Source organism: Nerophis ophidion, linkage group LG01 (assembly GCF_033978795.1).
Source record: "Nerophis ophidion isolate RoL-2023_Sa linkage group LG01, RoL_Noph_v1.0, whole genome shotgun sequence".
In the NCBI taxonomy this organism is placed as follows: Eukaryota; Metazoa; Chordata; class Actinopteri; order Syngnathiformes; family Syngnathidae; genus Nerophis; species Nerophis ophidion.
The window spans coordinates 56080148-56104912 of NC_084611.1; the positions used below are offsets into that span (position 1 = coordinate 56080148).

A 24765-nucleotide genomic window follows, 5' to 3' on the forward strand; every position below is an offset into this window, starting at 1 on the left:
CGTACCCCTGGGGGTACTTGAAGGTATACCAAGAGGTACGTGAACTTTTTCAAAAATCCATCCATTTTTTACCGCTTATTCCCTTTGGGGTCGTGGGGGAGCTGGCGCCTATTTCAGATACAATCGGGCAGAAGGCGGAGTACACCCTGGACAAGTCGCCACCTCATCGCAGGGCCAACACAGATAGACAGACAACATTCACACCCACATTCACACACCAGGGACCATTTTTTCTGTTGCCAATCAACCTATCCCCAGATGCATGTCTTTGGAGGTGGGAGGAAGCCGGAGTACCCGGAAGGAACCCACGCAGTCACGGGGAGAACATGCAAACTCCACACGGAAAGATCCCGAGCCCGGGATTGAACTCAGGACTACTCAGGACCTTCGTATTGTTAGGCAGACGCACTAACCCCTCACACACCGTGAAGCCCAATTCAAAAATCCTTTATAAATATATTTATGGAATAATACTTCAACAAAAAATGAATATAACTCCATAAACTGGGAAAATAAATGCAACAATGCAATATTCAGTGTTGACAGCTAGATTTTTTTTGTGGACATGTCTAGAATTAAGTTCATGAATCCAGGTGGATCTCTATTACAATCTCCAAAGAGGGCACTTTAAGTTGATGATTACTTCTATGTGTAGAAATCTTTATTTATAATTGAATCACTGGTTTATTTTTCAACAAGTTCTAAGTTATTTTTATATCCTTTTTTCCAAATAGTTCAAGAAACACCACTACAAATGAGCAATATTTTGCACTATTATACAATTTAATGAATCAGAAGCTGATGACATAGTGCTGTATTTTACTTCTTTATCTCTTTTTTTCAACCAAAAATGCTTTGTTGTGATTAGGGGGTACTTGAATTAAAAAAATGTTCACAGGGGGTACATCACTGAAAAAAGGTTGAGAACCACTGATTTAGTTTATGTGAGCAGTGGAGCGCTCAGCACCGTGGACAGAGAGAGAGAGAACCCCCCCCCCCCCTCCCCCCCGCCCAACCTCGCCTCCCTTCTCGGTCTCTTCCGGGCGGACTCTCGGCAGCTGGCAGCTCGTGTCTTTTTTCCCCAAACATCCTCGGACGTGGACAGTTTCGCTGAAAAGCACTTCCCTCTCTTGAAATCATCAGTTTTATTTATTATTATTATTGTTTTTTAAATCCATCGACCTGCGAGAAAGGAGGACTCTTTATCTCCCCAAATCTTTGTCAGCAATGGGGACTTGGAGCGGCTCCTGCCCGGGATGGCACTTCTTATCTCTGGGTGTGTGGCTGGCGGTCGCCGCCAACACCTTCCAGAGCACAAACGCGGAAATCCGTTGCGCATCTTGTCCATCCCCGGTTCAACTTCACGCCCTTAAAAGCACCCGAATGGAGTTGAAGGGACTCGAGGTGACAATGGGAAATACTGGGAAGGACAGCAGCTGGAGGAATGTGCCCGACTTTGAGACGCACATGCCGGGGTCCACGGTGGGAAGTGACCGCGGTGAGGATAAAGGAGACCCTGAGTTCCGTGCGCACCAGAGACCGAAGAGAGGCGCTTCGGAGTTTTCAGACTTCACTGAGAGTCAACCAAGCCGACATTCTGCCGCCTCGCTGGATGAGCTCCGGTCTCCCGGACCCGGACGGTCTGAGTCCAGGAGGAGCAAGGACGACTGGAGAGGAAGTAACCGACAGGACGAGCCCAAGCTGACCGCCGGCACGTTCGCCTTGACCGGAGACTCGGCTCACAACCACGCCGTGGTCTACTGGTCCGGATTGAACAGCAGCGTAAGTCTAATTCAATTTCATGTTTTTCATTTTTTATGAAAGTTGGTGAAAAAAAATGCAGAATTACGCACGAAAATAGCCTATTTCCCCCCCTTTTCATGTCCAGTTCAGTACTACATTACTCGAAGGCCACGCACTGTGAGTTAAGCAATTAATTTGTCATGAGTTATAGCATGAGAAGGAAAAAAAAATCACTACGATTTATCAGCGATATCTTCATGCATGATTCATTCTTCCAACAGATTTTTTTTCATCCAAATTAATTGATTTGGGGAGAAGAACTCATAAATTATTGCTCTTCCACGAATCCTTTCAGTTGTCAGATTTATTTTTTAATGCTTCTTCTTCCACTGATTAAGGATGTATACATTTTTCAAATGTATGTGCTGAAAAATGACGTGACAATTTTGGTCATTATTTTTACGGCAATTGAAAATGAACAGGCTTCATGGTGGCAGAGGGGTTAGTGCGTCTGCCTCACAATACGAAGGTCCTGCAGTCCTGGGTTCAAATCCAGGCTCGGGATCTTTCTGTGTGGAGTTTGCATGTTCTCCCCGTAAATGTGTGGGTTCCCTCCGGGTGCTCCGGCTTCCTCCCACTTCCAAAGACATGCACCTGGGGATAGGTTGATTGGCAACACTAAATTGGCCCTAGTGTGTGAATGTTGTCTTTCTATCTGTGTTGGCACTGCGATGAGGTAGCGACTTGTCCAGGGTGTACCCCGCCTTCCGCCCGATTGTAGTTGAGATAGGCACCAGCGCCCCCCGTGACCCCAAAAGGGAATAAGCGGTAGAAATGGATGGAAGGGATGGATGGAAAATCAACTTCAATACAACTCTTATGTACTGGGGGAGTCGACGGTACAGACAACAAGGGAGTAGTAGAGCTCCATGTATTTTATTATATATATTGACTATATATGTATATTAACGACCAATAATATCAATAAACAAGTGAATGGAGTGTGACAAAAATCCAAGAGTGTATGGAGTATGAGACTATGTGTGGTATTAACTGTTGAGTATTACCGGTAGTGTTGATCAAGCGGGGAAGACAAGATCAGTGGTTTGTGAGACAGGTAGGTAGTCGGGGGTATAGCGCATACTTGCCAACCTTGAGACCTCCGAATATGAAATATGGAGGTGGTGTAGCGAGGGGTGTATATATTGTCAAGTATTTCTTATATATATATATATATATATATATATATATGTATATATATATATATATATATATATATATACACATATATGTATGTATATATATATATATATATATATATATATATATATATATATATATATATATATATATATGAATAATCCATTCATGAATGAGTATATCAGTTCGGCCACCGTGTTCAATGGAGAAGTCTGATCTACAAAATTTGCAGGCAGCATACCCCTTCCTCTTCGAGCTGTCCTGGATGAACTGAAATTATTTTTTCCAATCGTTTTGGAACTTACAAGCGTACTTCTTCTTCTTACTCGTCGTCGTCATGTAACTTCTTCATTCTTCTGCTTCGTCTCTGTTATGTTTTTGGACATTGCTACTTGCCGTAGTTTTGAAGCAATGCATGCTGGGAATCCGGATGTTGTGTGTCTGTGTATTAACGTGCCGGCTGGAATAAAAACACGCTGAGAAATAGCTCCGTGCCTGCCTACTTTATGGGTTATAGATAAACCTGTGGATAACGGCGACATATATAATAGTCTCCTTTTCAGGTGAGAGAGGACGCTAAATATTGTTGTCCGGGTGGAAATCGGGAGAATGGTTGCCCCGGGAGATTTTCGGGAGGGGCACTGAAATTCGGGAGTCTCCCGGGAAAATTGGGAGGGTTGCAAGTATGGTATAGCGAGGTGTTAAGAGGTCTGTGTCCAGGCGGGACGTCGAGATCCAAAGGGGCAGCCAAGGAAGCAGTGGGAATACAGAAAGACGAAACGCACAGCTCGTCACGCGGGAACGAAGGCTTGCTGCAAGAAACGTCAAGGGAGCGGGGGGGAGGGGCGTGTACACGGGACCAATCAACATTAAGGAGGACAAACACAGAGAGAGACGCTTATTGTACACAAACAGAGGACTACGTTCTGGCCCTGGGAAGATCGTCACCGACAGGTGTGCTGAGTGCTGATTGACTGCAGTTGCATGCTGCCGCCGGAGTGACGCGTTTGACTGTGGGCATGTACCGAGTTGCGTTTTGCGTGGCTCAATGATGGATGCGCATTGGCATGCGCCTGGGCCGTGACAACATGTGTATATGAAAAAAATACATTATTGCAGACAGTAGATTTCACATGTCAATCAATCAATCCATCAATGTTTACTTATATAGCCCTAAATCACTACTGTCTCAAAGGGCTGCACAAACCACAACACAAACCACTACGACATCCTCGGTAGGCCCACATAAGGGCAAGGAAAACTCACACCCAGTGAGACGTCGGTGACAATGATCACCCAGTGGGACGTCAGTGACAATGATGACTATGAGAACCTTGGCGAGGACCACATATGTGGGCAACCCCCCCTCTAGGGGACCGAAAGTTATGGATGTCGAGCGGGTCTAACATGATACTGTGAAAGTTCAATCCATAGTGGATCCAACACAGACGCGAGAGTCCAGTCCAAAGCAGATCCAACACAGCAGCAAGAGTCCTGTCCACAGCGGAGCCAGCAGGAAACCATCCCAAGCGCAGGCGGATCAGCAGCGCAGAGATGTCCCCAGCCGATACACAGGCGAGCGGTCCATCCTGGGTCCCAACTCTGGACAGCCAGTACTTCATCCATGGCCATCGGACCGGACCCCCTCATCCATGGCCATCAGACCGGACCCCCTCCAGAAGGGAGAGTGGGACATAGGAGTAAAAGAAAAGAAACGGCAGATCAACTGGTTTAAAAAGGGAATCTATTTAAAGGCTAGAGTATACAAATGAGTTTTAAGGTGAGACTTAAATGCTTCTACTGAGGTAGCATCTCGAACTGTTACCGGGAGGGCATTCCAAAGTACTGGAGCCCGAATGTAAAACGCTCTATAGCCCGCAGACTTTTTTTGGGTTTTGGGAATCACTAATAAGACGGAGTCCTTTGAACGCAGATTTCTTGCCGGGACATATGGTACAATACAATCGGCAAGATAGGACGGAGCTAGACTGTGTAGTATTTTATACGTAAGTAGTAAAACCTTAAAGTCACATCTTAAGTGCACAGGAAGCCAGTGCAGGTGAGCCAGTATAGGCGTAATATGATCAAACGTTCTTGTTCTTGTCAAAAGTCTAGCAGCCGCATTTTGTACTAACTGTAATCGTTTAATGCTAGACATGGGGAGACCTGAAAATAATACGTTACAGTAATCGAGGCGAGACGTAACAAACGCATGGATAATGATCTCAGCGTCTTTAGTGGAGAAAATGGAGCGAATTTTGGCGATATTACGGAGATGAAAGAAGGACGTTTTAGTAACGCTTTTAATGCGTGGCTCAAAGGAGAGCGTTGGGTCAAAGATTATACCCGGATTCTTTACCGAGTCGCCTTGTTTAATTGTTTGGTTGTCAAATGTTAAAGTTGAATTATTAAATAGAGGTCGGTGTCTAGCAGGACCGATAATCAGCATTTCCGTTTTTTTGGCGTTGAGTTGCAAAAAGTTAGCGGACAGCCATTGTTTAATTTCATTAAGACAGACCTCCAGCTGACTACAATCCGGCGTGTTGGTTAACTTTAGGGGCATGTAGAGTTGGGTTTCATCAGCATAACAGTAAAATCTAACACCGTATTTGCGTATGATGTCACCCAGCGGCAGCATGTATATGCTGAAGAGTGCAGGGCCAAGGACCGAACCCTGGGGAACTCCACACGTTACCTTAACATAGTCCGAGGTCACACTGTTATGGGAGACGGACTGCATCCTATCAGTAAGATAAGAGTTAAACCAAGACAGTGAAAAGTCTGACATACCAATTCGTGTTTTGATACGCTCTAATAAAATATAATGATTGACGGTATCGGAAGCAGCGCTAAGATCGAGGAGCAGCAATATAGATGATGCATCAGAATCCATCATTAGCAATAGATCATTAGTAATTTTTGCGAGGGCTGTCTCCGTAGAGTGATTTGCCCTCAAACTGGATTGAAAGATTTCACATAGATTGTTAGACGCTAAGTGTTCATTTAGCTGCTCTGCAACAGTTTTTTCGAGGTCGGTAGTTTACCATGAAGTCAGGATCGAGGTTAGGTCTTTTAAGGAGAGGATGAATAACCGCTTTTTTGAATGCTAGGGGAACAGTGCCAGAGGAAAGTGATAAGTTTATAATATTTAGCACTGATGGACCTAATAATACAAATAGCTCCTTGATAAGTTTCCAAGGAAGTGGGTCAAGTAAACATGTTGTTTGTTTTATTCCATTTACACTTTGTAACAATTCCTCTAATGTTATTTCCTCAAAACATGTCATGAGGATGATCTGCTGTAGCCCACTACATACGTAGCAAATGACTCAGTAATTCCCTAACATGCATGTACAAGTATGCCAAATTTTAGCAATGATTAGAAATTACCATCCAATGTATGAGAAAAATGTGATTTTTTTTTGTGTGCAACATTTTTACCCCATGCTTTAATGTTGTAATGCAGGGGTGTCAAAGTCATTTTGGATCAGGCACAACATGGAGAAAAATATACTCACAAGTAGGCCGGACTGGTAAAATCACGGCACGATAACTTAAAAATAAAGACAACTTCCGATTGTTTTCTTTGTTCAAAATAGAGCAAACACATTCTAAAATGTACTAATCATAATGTTTCTTTTTTTACACTTACATGTTGCGGGTAATAGTATTTTTTCTTTTTTTGTCATTTATATTTTCTGAATAAATTATGAGATAATGTTCGTCAGTCAACTCATTGGTGTTAAATTTAGAGGTGGGCACGATGATTGGCACATCAATTCATGTGTATTATATTTATCCATGAGAACATTTTGTTGACAGATATGAACAAGAGCATGTCTGTGTTATGATGTAAATGAGGTGTGGTTGTATTGTATAATACGTATGAAAGGGCATTTTATGACTTTCTTAATTTGATTACAATCTATAGTATGATTTTATTGTTATAATTGTATTGCATGGTTTTAGTATCCCTTTAATTTACAAACCCTGTTTCCATATGAGTTGGGAAATTGTGTTAAATGTAAATATAAACGGAATACAATGGCTTGCAAATCATTTTCAACTCGTATTCAGTTAAATATGCTACAAAGACAACATATTTCATGTTAAAACTGATATTTATTATCTTTTTTTGCAGATAATCATTAACTTTAGAATTTGATGCAAGCAACACATGACAAAGAAGTTGGGAAAGGTGGCAATAAATACTGATAAAGTTGAGGAATGCTCATCAAACACTTATTTGGAACATCCCACAGGTGTGCAGGCTAATTGGGAACAGGTGGGTGCCATGATTGGGTATAAAAACAGCTTCCCAAAAAACGCTCAGTCTTTTATCTGAAAGGATGGGGCGAGGTACACCCCTTGGTCCACAACTGCGTGAGCAAACAGTCAAACAGTTTAAGAACAACGTTTCTCAAAGTGCAATTGCAAGAAATGTAGGGATTTCAACATCTACGGTCCATAATATCATCAAAAGGTTCAGAGAATCAGGAGAAATTATTCCACGTAAGCGGCATGGCCGGAAACCAACATTGAATGACCGTGACCTTTGATCCCTCAGACAACACTGTATCAAAAACCGACATTAATCTCTCAAGGATATCACCACATGAGCTCAGTAACACTTCAGAAAACCAATGTCACTAAATACAGTTTGTTGCTACATCTGTAAAGGTGAGTTAAAGCTCTACTATGCAAAGCGAAAGCCATTTGTCAACAACATCCAGAAACGCCCCCGGTTTCTCTAGGCCAGAGACCATCTAAGATGGACTAATGCAAAGTGTAAATGTGTTCTTTGGTCTGACGAGTCCACATTTCAAATTGTTTTTGGAAATATTCGATATTGTATCATCCGGACCAAAGGGGAAGCGAACCATCCAGACTGTTATCGACGCAAAGTTCAAAAGCCAGCATCTGTGATGATATGGGGGTGCATTAGTGCCCAAGGCACAAATGCACTAAATCAAATTAAATTAAACTAACTAAACTCATTTTCAATCCATCAAGATAAAAAAAAAAAATCAAATTACAGTATGTTATTTATGAAGTTTGATCATTTTCCTCGACTGATGTTTTAAAATGTGGTTTCTTTTGTACATATGTAGCATCATCTTCAAATATACAAATAATTCCTATTGTGACATCCAGTGGACACATTTAGAATAGCTATTTATTTATTTTTTAAAAATTCAGGTTGATTTTTATACTTGGCAAACTCATCCTGTGGGCCGGAAAAAACGTGTTTCGCAGGCCTGACCCGGCCCTCGGGCCGTATGTTTGACGACCCTGCTGTAATGCATAAGTCAAACTCAAATGTATGTGACCCTCAAGATCTTAAAAAGTTGTTTTAAAAGGAAACTGCACTTTTTTGGAATCTGTGCCTTAATTTTCAGTCTTATAAGAGACAAGAACACTACAATAGTTTAAAACAAATAAAATGCACTTTTGTGCATGATGTCACACAAGAACACAGGTGTTTTTTTTAATGCATTCTAACTTGTGAATAAACGTCTGCTTACTGAGAGCCATGAGGTCATTGCATGTATTGCATTTATTCCGACCATAAAATCCAATAAATAACGGTCCAAAAAGCACCAAAAATACTCAATTGAAATGACGTGAGCTGAATAATAACCAAGTATTAGCGATAGTGTTATTAAAAGCGCTAATGTTAAGAACCTACTTTTAGAGACAGGCAACTTCCTTTTGCTGCCGTATTGACATGATCAGCTGGCGAGCCGTTTTCTCACCTCGGAGCTGGTGAAAGTTAATGCTAGTTTATAAATCATGTCTCTCGCCTTGATTGTGAAATGATCTGGACATAAACTGAGAAGCTGGTAACTTTGACGCGTGACTAGCTAAAAAGACCCGAAAAGACGGATTGTTCCACTCCCGTTTTTTCTTTCCGAGGATTGTGAGTAATTCTTTATCTAAACGGGAATACATCAACATCTAATCAGACAGCATCCCACTAAGAGCAGACATTGTACAGTAAGTGTTATTTTATTCTATTTGTAGGCTCTCATGAAGTCTGCATGAGTTGTCGTCAGTGAAGGAAAAAGTGAAGATTGTGATGTGTCTATGAAATTAATGCACTGCGTATGATTAAAATAACCAAAGTATGTAAATATTACATGTTATTATGAATTTGTCTTGTCACTACATTTTGTATATATATATATACTTATTGCGTGCATGTTACACGTTGGGCGTGTTATAGGTAGAAGACAGCGACTCACATAGGCCTCTGAGCTGGCTTTTGCTCACATTTATTTACTAGTTAGCATGCTTAAATAATAAAAAAGTGTTCTTGTCTTATGTAAGTATTGTAATTGATGAACAAAATACCCCAAAAAGTGCAGTTCCCCTTTGAGTGTCTTGAGGATAATCTGCTGCAGCCCACCACATTGGCAAATTATTTAGTAATTCACTAACATGCACTTACTTAAATTTTGACCAATAATAACAATTACCTTCCAATGTATGAGGAAAATGAGAATTTTTTGAATGTGGAAAATTCTTACCCTGTTATAGGTCTCGAATTTTAACTATTTAAGGTCAAGGCAAGTGTTGCCTTAAAGGAGGGCTCATATTTTAGCGCACCAAGGCGAACATTATTTTCTTTCGAGGCAGGCGCTACAAAACTGATATATATATATATATATATATACATATACATATATATAACTTGATACTTAAAACTTAAATAAATTAAGCATGATGAGTTAAGCATATGTCAGCATGTGGCCCCACTTTTAACTCTTATTTTTTCCCAAATGCTTATTGCAAACGCTTATTTACAGTAAGTCATTATTTTGGCTTAGTCATTATTTTGACTTGGTAAATATTGACTTACTAAGACAACATAATGACATACTTAGTTTCTCAGGTAAGTAGGACTGTTTTGTGTTTTGTTTTTACTTAACGGAAAAAATAACGAGATATATATCATATGTTGCCATTCAGCATACGTAATGGAAAACACAACCAAAGATTGGAGGCTTCTTCACGCGACGAAGCCGGCCTACTTCACCACAGTCCGTAGTTTATTGCCACCCCAGGCAGTGATGAGATGGCGACGTGATGGTGGCGACAGGCCAAATTACACTGTTCCTTACACCCACCCAGCCCATTCCCCGTTCGGGCGAATGGGCTGGGTTTGCCCACTTCTCCCTGAGGAGACACCCCGTTAGCTAACAAAACACTGTATATATTTATATATATACACCCACAAGTATATGATATACCTATATTCAATTGTAAATATATATATATATATATATATAGATATATAGTTTATTACCTAACTTTTAGTAATTTTTAGTGAAGTTCTGTATAAAATTCCATTCTTCTTTACATCAGTGACTTATGTTCAACTTTTACAAAAAAGTAAACACATCGTGGACAGCCACAAATCAAAATAAATATTCATGATACATCACATAAACCACATTGGCAGGTCTAGAACTGCTGAATTTCAAGGGGAAACGATCGACTAATTCATCACTCCATTTAAACTATACAATTAACCTACCTAAAGAAGTTGTGCAGCTTCCTACGTTTTTTTCCCAACAGCTTGTAATTGTTTGCGTTTTCTTTTTTCGATTCGTTCCTTACCCGGCATTTTCAGAGCTGCCTGACCTAATTCCACATAAATTTGTGTATCGCTCGGAATACCTCGGAACAACTCGACTGTTTTCATTAACACGCTTCAAAATAGCTGTGCCCATGTTGTTTATACCAATTAATCATGCAATGTCCTAAACAGTTGAAAATGTAGGAAAACAAGTATTTTTGGACGAAAAACTTATGTTACAATTGTTCATATAGGGATGTCATGGCGTGAACATTTCTTATCACGGTTATTGTGACCAAAATTATCACAGTTATCATTGTTATCGCGGTATTTTTAAATATGTTCAAAACTTTCAAAATATATTAATACTGACACTTTTTAACCACGTTTTATTTGAAAAACACAGCACTTTCAAAGTGATTTCCTTTGTAGAAGAAACAAATATGTAAATAAAAACACTGTTTCGTCAACCTCAAGGAGAAATTAAATGTGCATATAAAAGCAACAAAATCATAATAAACGAAAAAATATAGAAAATATAACATAAATTAATGTGAAAATTGTGCAAGATAGCATTTTGTGGACAGAAGAGATTAAAAAAAATAAATAAAAAAATAATTTTTGAAAGATGGCACCTGATGGCCTTAAGACGTAACTGCACTTTTTGTTCATATAGATCCAAATACTGGTTATTTATGAGATCACGGCTTGCCAATTATGGCTAAAGTAATAATTAAGATTATTGTTATCAATATTTCAATCATGATTACTGATTGTTAGGTAAAGCATTGTTGGGGTGTCAACCATCATGTCATTTGTAATGTCTAATAAAAAGGCTATAGATAAAAGTTTTCCATATATTAATTAATGTTAGTATTTTTTTATTCATTAGTAATAACAACTTGTCTGATTTTTGTCATTGCATGATGCCTTTATCTATATTATTACATTTTGATTGAAGGAGGTACTTTTTTAATTTTATTTTTTTTTCAAGTTATATACATTTATATGTACTTGAAGATGCTCTATAGAGACAGATTAATTAAGAGTTTGAGAAGAAATATGTTGTATAACAATTAACTAAACGTAATAAAACATTATGCATTACGCTGGTACAGGGGTTAGTGCCAAAATATTTAACAAACATTTTTTTTCAAGTCTTTAGTTTAGGCTGTGGCTCCTTGTTAAAGCGGCTGTCTTAACAACAAAGCGCTGTGAAACCCTGCAATATATGTAATATGTATCAGGGTGTCCCGCAGCATTTTGTTGTTAAAGGGGAACATTATCACAATTTCAGAAGGGTTAAAACCAATAAAAATCAGTTCCCAGTGGCTTATTTTATTTTTCTAAGTTTTTAAAAAAAAATTACCCATCACGCAATATCTCGAAAAAAAGCTTCAAAGTGCCTGATTTTCACTGTCGCTATATCCACCCGTCCTTTTTTCTGTGACGTCAGTACATGATGCCAATACAAACAAACATGGCAGATAGAACAGAAAGATATAGCGACATTAGCACTGATTCAGACTCGGATTTCAGCGGCTTAAGCGATTCAACAGCTTACGCATGTATTGAAACGGATGGTTGGAGTATGGCGGCAGATAGCGAAAACGGAATTGAAGAAGAAACTGAGGCTGGTGAGTCATATCGCGACAGACAGCGGCAACGAGGAGAAATTTGGCGATAGCCTTCTAACCAACGATTGCATATTTGGACCACTGGTGCAACTTGAATCTGTCGATTGGTATGTGTTTGTTTGGCATTAAATGTGGGTGGAGGGAAAGGCTGGATGCAAATATAGCTACAAATGAGGCATAATGATGCAATATGTACATACAGCTAGCCTAAATAGCATGTTAGCATCGATTAGCTTGCAGTAATGCCGTGCACAAATATGCCTGATTAGCACATAAGTCAATAACATCAACAAAACTCACCTTTGTGATTTCGTTGACTTTATCGTTGGAACTGCATCTGCTTTGTCGGTAGCGATGCTACAACAGAACAGAACAAACAAGGGACTTTCGCATCTTTTGACCACTGGTGCAACTTGTTTACGTCGATTGGTATGTGTTTGTTTGGCATTAAATGTGGGTGGAGGGAAAGGCTGGATGCAAATATAGCTACAAATGAGGCATAATGATGCAATATGTACATACAGCTAGCCTAAATAGCATGTTAGCATCGATTACCATGCCGTGACCATTGATATGTCTGATTAGTACACTCCATGTAAGTCAACTTGAGTCCGTTCCTGTTCGTGTTGTTACACCCTCCTACAACACACCGACGAGGCATAATGTCTCCAAGGTACGGAAAACAGTCCGAAAAACGGAAAATAACAGAGCTGATTTGACTTGGTGTGTGTAATGTGTTTGAGAAAATGGCGGATTGCTTCCTGTTGCGACGTCATGGGTAAAAGGTCATTGCTTTGACAGCTAACAATTGAAAGGCTTTTCAATCACCAAATTCACGCTTTTAGAGTTCGGAAATCGGTTAAAAAAACATGGTCTTTTTTCTGCAACATCAAGGTATCTATTGACACTTACACAGGTCTGGTAATAATGACCCCTTTAAGGCAGCCGCGTTAACAACAAAGAGCCACCGCCTAAACTAAAGTTTCAACAAGCTGTTCCGCTTAGTTCTGCCTCTCCCTCTGTCAGTACGTCTCTGCAGCACCCAGCATTGTCCCACTCACAGAACCATCTGATTGGTTACACGCAGAGCGGTAACAGACTGTCAGCAGTGCGTATTCAGAGCGCATGGAATCAATGCCCAGGCACGCAGAGAGAAGTGACGGTGGGTTGAGCAGAACGGTGTTTAGCAGGTGAGCATAATGCAGCGGTCTCTCCCCAAATTATAATAAACACTTCCAAGTCAACTATTATAATTTGGGGAGGGTCCACTGCATTATGCTCACCAACTACTAGTAACATCACTGTGAGCCCGTTGACGTTCTAGAAACATAAGCGGCAGGTCAGCTCGCTTGCAGTCCTTGAGGTGAAGGCTAATTAGCTTTTAGCGTAACGTTAGCTCATTTTGGGGTGTGCGTGCGTGTGTTACAGACAGCAAAGCCCTGTCTGTCTGAGAGAAAGAGGAGCATTTTTGACCCTCAGTTAACAACTTAGTTATTTCTGTGGTTAATAAGTTATTAACCACAACAATGTGGTTTGTGTTGTGGTCTGTGCAGCACTTCGAGACACTTGTGATTTAGGGCTATATAAATAAACATTGATTGATTGATTGATTGATTGATTTCACTCTACCTTTTTCTGTGTTGATTGAGCTGTGTTGAAGCAGCAAAAAAGGACAATATGTTAAATGAAGAGTTTCCTGAAGCTGTCTCTGATAGTTGATATAATAATGTAATAGCATCATAAAGCCGACATGAACTCTGTGGTGTTCAGGGATGAATAGTCTCTCTTATTGATATTGTACTATTTTTTCAGCTATAGTTACATTAATCATTAGTAATGTAAGCTTAGTTTTGAATGGCAGGGTCCATGCTATCACATGTTGATAAAAATATAACATTTACATAATAAAAATCAACTACAGACTTCCAAATGGCCCTGCGATGAGGTGGCGACTTGTCCAGGGTGTACTCCGCCTTCCGCCCGATTGTAGCTGAGATAGGCGCCAGCGCCCCCCGCGACCCCAAAAGGGAATAAGCGGTAGGAAATGGATGGATGGATGGACTTCCAAATGCTATAATAAATTCAGCATGAGTTGAACATATGTCAGCATGTGGCCCCACTTTTATCTCTTTTTTTCAAATGCTTATTGCAAACGCTTATTTACCGTAAGTCATTAATTTGACTTAGTCTATATTTTGTCTTAGTAAGTCAAGATTTACTAAGTCAAAATTATGACAAACCTAGTATCTCAGGTAACTAGGACTGTTTTGTGTTTTGTTTTTACTTTACGGAAAAAATATCGAGATGTATATCGTATATTGCCATTCAGCATACGGAGCGGAAAACACAACCAAAATTTGTAGGCTTCTTCACGCAACAAAGCCGGCCTACTTGTACCTACCCAGGCAGCGATGGTTAGGCCAAATTACACTGTTCCTTACACCCACCCCTGTCCGTCCGCCTGTTTCTGGGTGACAGTGTATATGTATATATGTTTAACTAATAAGTAGGGGTGTAACAGTACACAACAATTTCGATTTGGTACGTACCTCGGTTTAGAGGTCACTGTTCGGTTGATTTTCGGTACAGTAAGAAAACAACAAAATATACATTTTTGGTTATTTATTTAACAAATTTGTAAACAATGGCTTTATCTTATAAACATTGGGAACACTATAATAATTCTGCCCACGTTAATCAACATCAAACTGCCTCAAGTTGTTGCTCAGATTAAATAAAATGACAAAACTTTTCTCCCACATACTGAAAGTGCAAAATTAAACAGTTTTAAGTCAACTCATCATGCTTAATTTATCACAGCATTTGGGAAGGCTGTAGTTGATTTTTATTATGTAAATGTGATATTTTTATCAACATGTGATAGCAGGGACCCTGCCATTCAAAGCTTTTCTGTCATTAAAACACACACACACACACACATACACACACACACACACACACACCGAAAAATTAGCTAACGTTACACTAAAAGCTAATTAGCCTTCACCTCAAGCCAGAACTGCGAGCGAGCTGAGCAGCCGTTTAAGTTTCTAGAAGGTCAACGAGCTCATAGTGATGTCAGTAGTAGTTGACTGGGAGGTGTTTTTTATCATTTGGGGAGAGTATGCTGCCCTATGCTCAGCTGCTAAAAACCTATCCGTTCGACGCGGAAGCATTTACTCCGTGCGCTCTGAATACGCACTGCTGCTTGGCTGTTACCGCTATATATGTAACCAATCAGATAGTTGTGTGGGTGGGACAATGCTGGGTGCTGAGACAGAGGCAGAAGAAGCAAAGCAGCTTGTTCAGACTTTAGTTTAGAAACTCGTTTGGTACACCCCCGTACCGAAACGATTCAATACAGATACACGTACCGTTACACCCCTACTAATAAGTAAGAAAAAGCATTTTTATTAATAAGGAATTACCCTTTTTTGATCATTTTAACTCAAAACTGTAATATTTACTGTCTGGAGTTTGACCAGAATTGATCGTTGATACCAGTAACCGATACATCTCTATTAGCGACAAAGACTAAAGTAGTCGTGGCAAGTACATCTTTTAAACACCGGCAAATGTTCCCGACATCACCACCTGGGTGAATTTAAGGTGCCACATTCATAAGTCAGTTTTATTGTGTGTACTAAATGGTTGACAGAGCCTCTCTCTTTAACACGACAGGGTTCCCAAAAGACAGGAACAAAGTCACAAGAGATGAATCAAAGCTCCCGTTCAAGGAGCTGTTGGCCTCTCTATGGTGACACATGCTTTTAAATTTGTTGTTGTGGCTGATGCTATTGCTTTATTCCGATTGAAAAAAAAATCTCATATTCAGGCTTGTCTCTGTTGATTATGACATGGTGCATGGACTTTGTTTTTTACCCGCAGTAAAGACTGAGGCAATGTGAGCAGAACATGTTTGTGCACACACACACACGCACACGCATGTGTTTGAGTGTGCGCTGCCCGCTGAGCCGAGAGCGGCATTTTCGTGTCCCACTGCCCCTCAACTTAAAATCTTTGATCATTATCTTGATGACCAAGGCCATTATATCAAAGTCTTTTTTCACTGTTTTTGCAAAATGGAAGCAGAAACAGCGCCTCGCCATAAGGCCTTTCTCATGAGAGATATGCTTCTTGAGCTTCATCACCCCCCCGGAGCAATTTCTTGCTGCTGAACGGAGTGGGAAGACAGGGAGATTAAACGTGAAGTCCTCTGACTTGTCTCAAGTGGTAGTTAAGTTAAAGCAAGAGTAAGTGACTTGCTAATAAGGATGACTGGCTGGCTGCAGCTTGTTTCGCTGGCTTTAACCCTGAGTGCTTTTTTACTGACGATTCAACTCTGCATTTTCTCACTGCTGAGGTGTTTGTTGCAAACCAATCAAGAGTATTGGTTGTTTTTAATCCGACTCTTCAGAGTCACTGGAGCCACCCTGATGGTTCAGTGATGACTCAACTCCCTGTCGAGTTCTAATGAGGGACATTTGTTGCACACATTACACTATTTCCTATTTTTCTTTTCTCTCTGTTTCATGCAGGTTTATTTTCCCTGTTATGATACCTATAGAAATCTTAACAAACTCCAGAACCAGAACGTAAATGACCACCATAACCACAACACCAGGGGGGAGCTCGACAAACCACGTCAAGCCCAGATTCCGATCTAACAAAGGTCTTAACTCATTCTGCTTCTAAGCCACATCTATATGGAATGCACTCCCAACAGGTGTAAAAGAAACCACACTAAAAGAACACCCCCAGGCAGCCACAATCCTAGCCTAACCCCCTCCCCGGATTGTAAATAATCAAACATATATATTTGTTCTTATGCTTTCTGAGGTCGCTATTTCCACGACTCGCTGTTCATATCATACGAAGGGAAACCAACACTGATGCAATGTTCATTTTTTTGATGATCCCGGGCTCGGGATCTTTCTGTGTGGAGTTTGCATGTTCTCCCCATGACTGCATGGGTTCCCTCCGGGCACTCCGGCTACCTCCCACCACCAAAAACATGCACCAGGGGATAGGTTGATTGGCAACACTAAATTGGCCCTAGTGTGTGAATGTGAGTGTGAATGTTGTCTGTCTATCTGTGTTGGCCCTGCGATGAGGTAGTGAATGTAGCTGAGATAGGCTCCAGCACCCCCCACCACCCCAAGAAGGGACAAGCGGTAGAAAATGACTGACATATGCTGATAGTAACCTAACCTACCCATCCCCAAACCCCTCTACATCTTATCCCCTGGATTGTAAATAATTCAATGTACATACTCTGATGATTAACTTGTACGATGACTAGAGATTTCTGATAATATCGGACTGCCGATATTATCAGCCGATAAATGCTTTATAATGTAATATCGGAAATTATCGGGATCAGTTTCAAAAAGTAAAATTTATGATTTTTTAAAACGCCGCTGTACGGAGTGGTACACGGACGTAGGGAGAAGTACAGAGCAGTTGCGTCTCCCAGTCATACTTGACAACCCTCTCGATTTTCCCGGGAGACTCCCAAATTTCAGTGCCCTTCCCAAAAATCTCCCGGGGCAACCATTCTCCCCAATTTCTCCCGATTTCCACCCAGACAACAGTATTGGAAGCGTGCCTTAAAGGCACTGCCTTTGCGTGCCAACCCAATCACATAATATTTACGGCTTTTCACACACACAAGTGAATCCAAGGCATACTTCGTCAACAGCCATACAGGTCACACTAAAGGTTGGCCGTATAAACAACTTCAACACTGTTACAAAACTGTGAACCCACACCAAACTAGAATGACAAGCACATTTTGGGAGAACATCTGCACCGTAACACAACATAAACACAACAGAACAAACACCCAGAACCCCTTGCAGCACTAACTCTTCCGGAACGCTACAATATACAACCTCCTTAACCCCCCTCCCCAACTCAACCCCGCCCACCTCAACCTCCTCATGCACTCTCAGGGAGAGCATGTCCCAAATTCCAAGCTGCTGTTTTGAGGCATGTTAAAAAAACTTCAATAATAAATATGACAATGCCATGCATTTATTCCCCATAACTTGAGTTGATTTATTTTTGGAAAACCTTGTTACATTGTTTAATGCATCCAGCGGGGGATCACAACAAAATTAGGCATAATAATGTGTTAATATCGGAATCCGTAATTAAGAGTTGGACAATGTCGGACATCGGCAAAAAAGCCATTATCGGACATCTCTAAGGCTGACTGTATTATGCTGATAGTATATGTTTGTACCATGAATTGATTAACGTGGACCCCGATTTAAACAAGTTGAAAAACGTATTGGGGTGTTACCATTAGTGGTCAATTGTACGAAATATGTACTGTACTGTGCAATCTACTAATAACAGTTTCAATCAATCAATCAATCAAAACCGTGACATGAAAAGCTTCTATAGAAGTGTGGTATTCTTGCTTCATGTAAAATGGGTTGTACACAAAATGACGTACACTATTGATTGCCCCTCCACAATTGTCCTGTTATCTTTAACGCCGTGAAAGCAATGACTATCTTCTGTCCAAACGTGTTGCAATTCCAAGTGCTCCCATGTCAGGATCAAGCAGTATAACAAAACCCTGCGACGAGGTCGTCTATCATCCGTCAGTTCCCTACATGCTTGACGGGATTGCAATCATCCTGACATAATCACACACTGTCAAAATGAAACACCTTGAGGGCGCCTTAACGTTGACGTGTGGTACACTGTATAATCACAGACCGACAGTCTGTCTTTTATTTTGATAGTTCCATAATTCTATTTATTCGATCAGGACCTGATGTGTGATGTACTGCATTTTTTGGACTATAAGGCGCACTTAAAATCCTTTCATTTTCTCAAAAATCGACAGTGCACTTTATAACGCTGTGCGCCTAATGTACGTCATAATTATTTTAATTACTGTATTTATTGGCAGGCTAAAAGATATCAATAATTTCTTGAATTAATCAATTTAAAAAACGTACATTTTGATACAGATTTCAGCCATATTGCCTAGCCCTATTTATGTTATTCTTCTGCACAATAAATGCTAAATAAAATTATATTGTACATCAGCTTTTTATGTTGTTTTTAAATAATTTTAGCTTTGCTAAGGGACTACACAACCCATTCAGAAACACCATCCATCTTCTTCCGCTTAGCCGAGGTCGGGTTGCGGGGCAACAGCCTAAGCAGGGAAGCCCAGACTTCCATCTCCCCAGCCACTTCGTCCAGCTCTTCCCAGGGAATCCCGAGGCGTTCCCAGGCCAGCGGGGCGACATAGTCTTCTCAACGTGTCCTGAGTCTTCCCCGTGGCCTCCTACCGGTCCGACGTGCCCATAACACCTCCCTAGGGAGGCGTTCGAGTGGCATCCTGACCAGATGCCCAAACCACCTCATCTGGCTCCTCTCGATGTGGAGGAGCAGCGGCTTTACTTTGAGCTCCTCCTGGATGACAGAGCTACTCACATTATCTCTAAGGGAGAGACCCGCCACCCGGCGGACAAAACTCATTTCGGTCGCTTGTACCCGTGATCTTGTCCTTTCGGTCATAATCCAAAGCTCATGACTATAGGCGAGGATGGGAACGTAGATTGACTGGTAAATTGAGAGCTTTGCCTTCCGGCTCAGCTCTTTCTTCACCACAACGGGTCGATGCAAAGTCCGCATTACTGAAGACGTCGCACAGATCCGCCTGTGGATCGCACAATCCACTCTCCCCTCACTCGTGAAGATGACTACGAGGTACTTAAACTCCTCCACTTGGGGGAGGGTCTCCTCCCCAACCTGGAGATGGAACTCCACCCTTTTCCGGGCGAGGACCATGGACTCATCCCAGTCGCTTCACACTTCAGAAACACTTCCAATATAAATTGTACACCACAACATTTATACACAGATGTGGTTAGAGTGTCCGCCCTGAGTTTAAACCCCTTCCTAGTCATACCAAATACGACAAAAATGGGAACCATTACCTCCCTGCTTGGTACTCAGAATCAAAGGTTGGAATTGGGGGTTAAATCACCAAAATGATTCCTATGCGCGGCCACCGCTGCTGCTCACTGCTCCCCTCACCTCCCAGGGGGTGGGGAACGGGGATGGCGTGAAATGCAGAGAGTAATTTCACCACACCTAGTGTGTGTGTGACTATCAGTAGCATTTTAACTTAATATATACCGTCACCGTGAAGGGATTCAATTGGGTTTTACCATATTCAAATGGGTCATACTGCCCAGCAGTGACGTGCAGTCAGGGAAGACAGGTGAGGCAGGACCTCACCTGCCATCATTGAAAGAAAAAAAATGTAAAAAATAAATAAAAAAATAAATCGTTATATGTAACGAATGATTATACTATAAAGTTGTTTTCTATTTAACTTCACCTGTTTTAGATTATTTTTATTCAAAACCGTTTAATTTTCACATTTGCCGTTCAAATACTGAGGATTACTTGCGGTGAGTCACAGCCAGCTGAGCCTCCCCGTCACCATGGATTGCGCAATGACTCGGCTAACTGTGAGACCGTATTTCTACATGAATTATATTATACATTTCCATAGTTTAGTTAGCTGAGGTACATAATGTACAGTGTATTTAGTCAAGAACTGTATGTGTGTAACGTATTTCTTGTGCTGGGCAATCATAAAACTGCTCCGAAGACAGACTATGTGAGGCACCTGTTCTCCGGCCTCCTGGTGGTAGAGGGCGCTAGTGATCCCAGAGATCATTCTTGCACGACTCAGCTAGGCTTGGGACATCTGAAGCCGGTATGTTTTAAAGTTGTCATTTTCCTGCATATCGTAAAAACAACCGTCCAACATTTTACAACTAATTGTAAACTTTTTCATTGCCGACCATCAGGGCCGAGTTGCGACGAAAGAGTGTGTAGATGTTGAAATATTACGCCAAAGTTGGTAAGTGAATTTGTTTGCTAATAGTAGCTACTAGCCGTACCCATGTATTTTCTATGGGCGTTTAGCATCGGGTTTTAACCCCGTTTCCTCCAATGTTTCTGATCCGATTGAATTAATATTTATGATGAGTCTTTATTTTGGGGACTTAAATATGGTGATTGAGTAATGTGGCGTTTTAAGGCCATCTGCATTTTTTATGCTACAGTACAACCTGCCCATAAACTGAACTTTCACTACAAACTGCCATATCCACAACCCCAACCCGTGTGGCCGTATGAACTGCGAATGCACATATGGACTGTGATCAGTCTCATATGGCTTCTATAAACTTGAAGAACTTTTGATATTACTTTTTATGAATTACCTGAACTAAACCAACATTGTTTGTTGAGATTCCTTTCTGTTTTTTTCTTTTGTTTTGAATGGCCAGTCCTATTAATGTCTGTCCACTAGTTGTTGTACATGTTGAAATAACACCAGTACCATTTAAAGTATTTAATTGTGTCTGTTACGAATTGACAATAAATCATTTCCATTTCCATTATCATTTTTTATTAAAAAAATACTGATCTGTGTTTTTAGCATTTGGTATTAACATACATTTTTTTTCTTATAATAGATCCATCCATCCATCTCACCTCCCCGGATTGTAAATAATTAAATGTAAATAATTAATTGTATATACTTGTCCTGTAATGTTTGTCTGATCTTGAATGGGATTGTGCTGAACATTTTATTTTTCTTGAAGGAACTCTCCTGAAGGAATAAATAAAGTACTATCTATCTATCTATCTATCTATCTATCTATCTATCTATCTATCTATCTATCTATCTATCTATCTATCTATCTATCTATCTATCTATCTATCCATCTATCTATCTGTTTATCTATCTATCTATCTTATGCTTTCTGAGCTCACTATGTTCACTGCTCGCTGTACATATCTTACAAAGTCAGACCTACACTGTTTCAAAGTCCATTTCTCAGATGATGTAATTGTTGATGACTGAAGTGCTGATATCAACCAAACCTAACCCCCCGCCCCAACCCCAACCCTTTCACATCCCACCCCCTGGATTGTAAATAATGTAAATAATTCAATGTATATACCTTGATGATTAACTTGTGTGATGACTGTATTATGCTGAGAGTATATATTTGTACCATGAATTAACATGGACCCCGACTTAAACAACTTGAACATTTTTTTCGGGTGTTACCATTTAGTGGTCAATTGTACGGAATATGTACTGTACTGTGCAATCTACTAATACAAGTTTCAATCAGTCAATCAATCAATCAATCAATACTGAGTTTGATGACTAGCGACAAATCTAGCTGTCATGGTCCGCTGCCCGGCTAATCTTTGTTTCGTTTTTGACTCCCTCAGTTCTTGTTTTGAGCACCCCTGGTTTTGGGTTTTTAGTGGCCATGACAGCAGATTGTTTTCACCTGCCTCTGATTACTGTGCGGGACACTCACCTGCTCCTGGGCATTAATTAGAGAGCTATTTATTCCCGTTTTTCGCCACACTCAGTCTGCCTTCCTTGTTTGCTTTATGCAACAGTTACGTTGGTATACCTTGCTTCTAGTTCCTATGCTTGTTACCTTTTTGATTCCTGTGCTAAGTTTTGCCTTAGCTCCCCGAGCAATCGCACGTGTCTCTTTTGTTTGTGTGATTTATGAGGAATAAATAATTTTCCTTCCCTACATATTGCTTCCAGAGTTTCCGTCTGCATCCTGGGAGAACGACTCACGCATAAACATGCGACCCAAACGTGAGACTAGCATTTTTTTCTGGTGTTATTGGCAGGGTGCTTAAAAACCTTGAAAATGTTTGGTTTTTAATGTTGTGTTTTCAAGGTTGGAAAAATGCAGGAATTTTGGGTGAAGTGTTGTGCTTGTAAATGCTTGGAAATGTTCATCATATTTCTCGACAGTCTGACTCAATAGGCTATTTATATAAATAGAAAAAAATAAAATACGTTTCCTTAAAAATGAAAGCTACACGCTTGATCCGTTAGGCTTTGCAGGAGCCCTGACATTAGGTTGTTGTCATGCCAGAGCCATATACACGGCTCGGTGTCGGTCCCCCAAGAGGACAGTGGTGCATCGGTCCATCATGCCGGGCGGTTGTCGTTTTCATAAACATTGGATGGAAAATGACAAATACAAATTTTGGATAAAACTTGGACCAAATCCACATGTAGCCTGCTGCAAAGTATGCAAAAAGGAAATCCAACATGGTTCGATTTATTTTTTGCATCATTATTTTGGTTGTCTACTTAATTTGTCTGACTACCTCAGTTAAAGCAAGTTACGTTTTGTCGTTTCGGTTAATTGCATTAAAATGGTTACATAATTGGACTTGTTTGTACTGTGAATGTCATGCAATGTATAATTTGTAACTTTTTTCACAACTTAGAGCTGAGTTAATATGACCAATTTTGTAGTTTTTACACAACATGGTTGTCTACATTTCTTGCTCTATTATTTTAACTTGTCTGGCTACCTCAGTGAAGGCGAAAAAAGTTAACTTTTGTCTTTTTGTTAATTTCTTACCATAGCCACAGTTATAAGGCTAGATATGCCTATTGAAAGGTGACTGAGGTGTTGTGAAAAAAACTCAATATTTTCCTTTCATTTATTATCCTTAAGTAATGTGGAACAGTTTTGTTGATAAATGAGTGAAATTGACATTTTGAGGGCGCGTGTATTTATATCACATTATGCAGTTTACAAGCACAAATACGGTGTCAATCAATCTGTGCTGTTCCATGTCATTAAATGCTGTAAAAATAACAATACATTTAAAAACAACAGAAATGAAGACACGTTTGTATGACATTGAATATTCTACATAAGGCTGGGCGATATATTGATATACTCGATGTATGGCGGGTTTGTCTCTGTGCGATATAGAAAATGACTATATTTTGATATTCGATTATACGGTCTCAAGCAGTTGTTTTTAGCTGCGGGCATTACGCTACAGGCTCTTCTCACTCTTTCTTGTCTCTCGTAAAACAAGCGCACCTTCTTACATACGTCACATACGTATACGCCCTCGCGGAGCACAGAGGAAGCAGCATGGGCAACGTTAGCTGTGGTGCGAGTGGTAATACGAGAGAGCGAAGGTGTGAATCTGGTAACAAATGAAGGAATAATTAATTCCCAAGGAAAACAGCAGGGGGTCCATCGTCTAGCGGTGGTTTGGCTCCAAGTGGGAATATGTCGAACAGACATAAGCATTGCTACAAAAAGTAGCATGACTGCTAATGTGTAGCATCATTTAAAAAGTCACCCGCTAGAGAATGAAGAGTGCTTGAAACTCTGCATGTCAACATCTCCGTTCGGTGCCACACCAACAAAACCCAGAGGCAACCATTTCCACATCAACACCGTAAAAAAAAAATAGTCATAAACAGAAGGAGATAACGTCCACAGGAATCTACCACATAGCGAAGGACATACACTATTTGATTTCGTATTATGCAGCTCATTTTTATTTGAAAGTTATTGAAATATCTGGTGCAACATCAGGCACAGAAGTACACTTTATTTGTTTTAAACTGTTGTAGTGGATGTTTAATTGAGTGTTGTTTTAATATGTCATCTTAGTGACATCATGCACAAAAGTGCATTCATCGCTTGTTTTAAAATGTCTCTGAAAATCTTGCACTTTCTGTTTTGAAGT

General features: G+C 40.4%; 1 protein-coding gene across 1 annotated transcript in view; it reads left to right on the top strand.

Moving 5' to 3' along the window:
* The first annotated feature begins 1053 nt into the window (after positions 1 to 1053).
* The window catches only part of sorcs3a (sortilin related VPS10 domain containing receptor 3a), a 614798-nt gene continuing 591086 nt past the window's right edge, over positions 1054 to 24765 (top strand). The window contains exon 1 of the mRNA XM_061907863.1: positions 1054 to 1782. Within this exon, the coding sequence (XP_061763847.1) occupies positions 1228 to 1782 (555 nt within the window). The 5' untranslated portion in view covers positions 1054 to 1227. The remainder of the gene's footprint in view (positions 1783 to 24765) is intronic.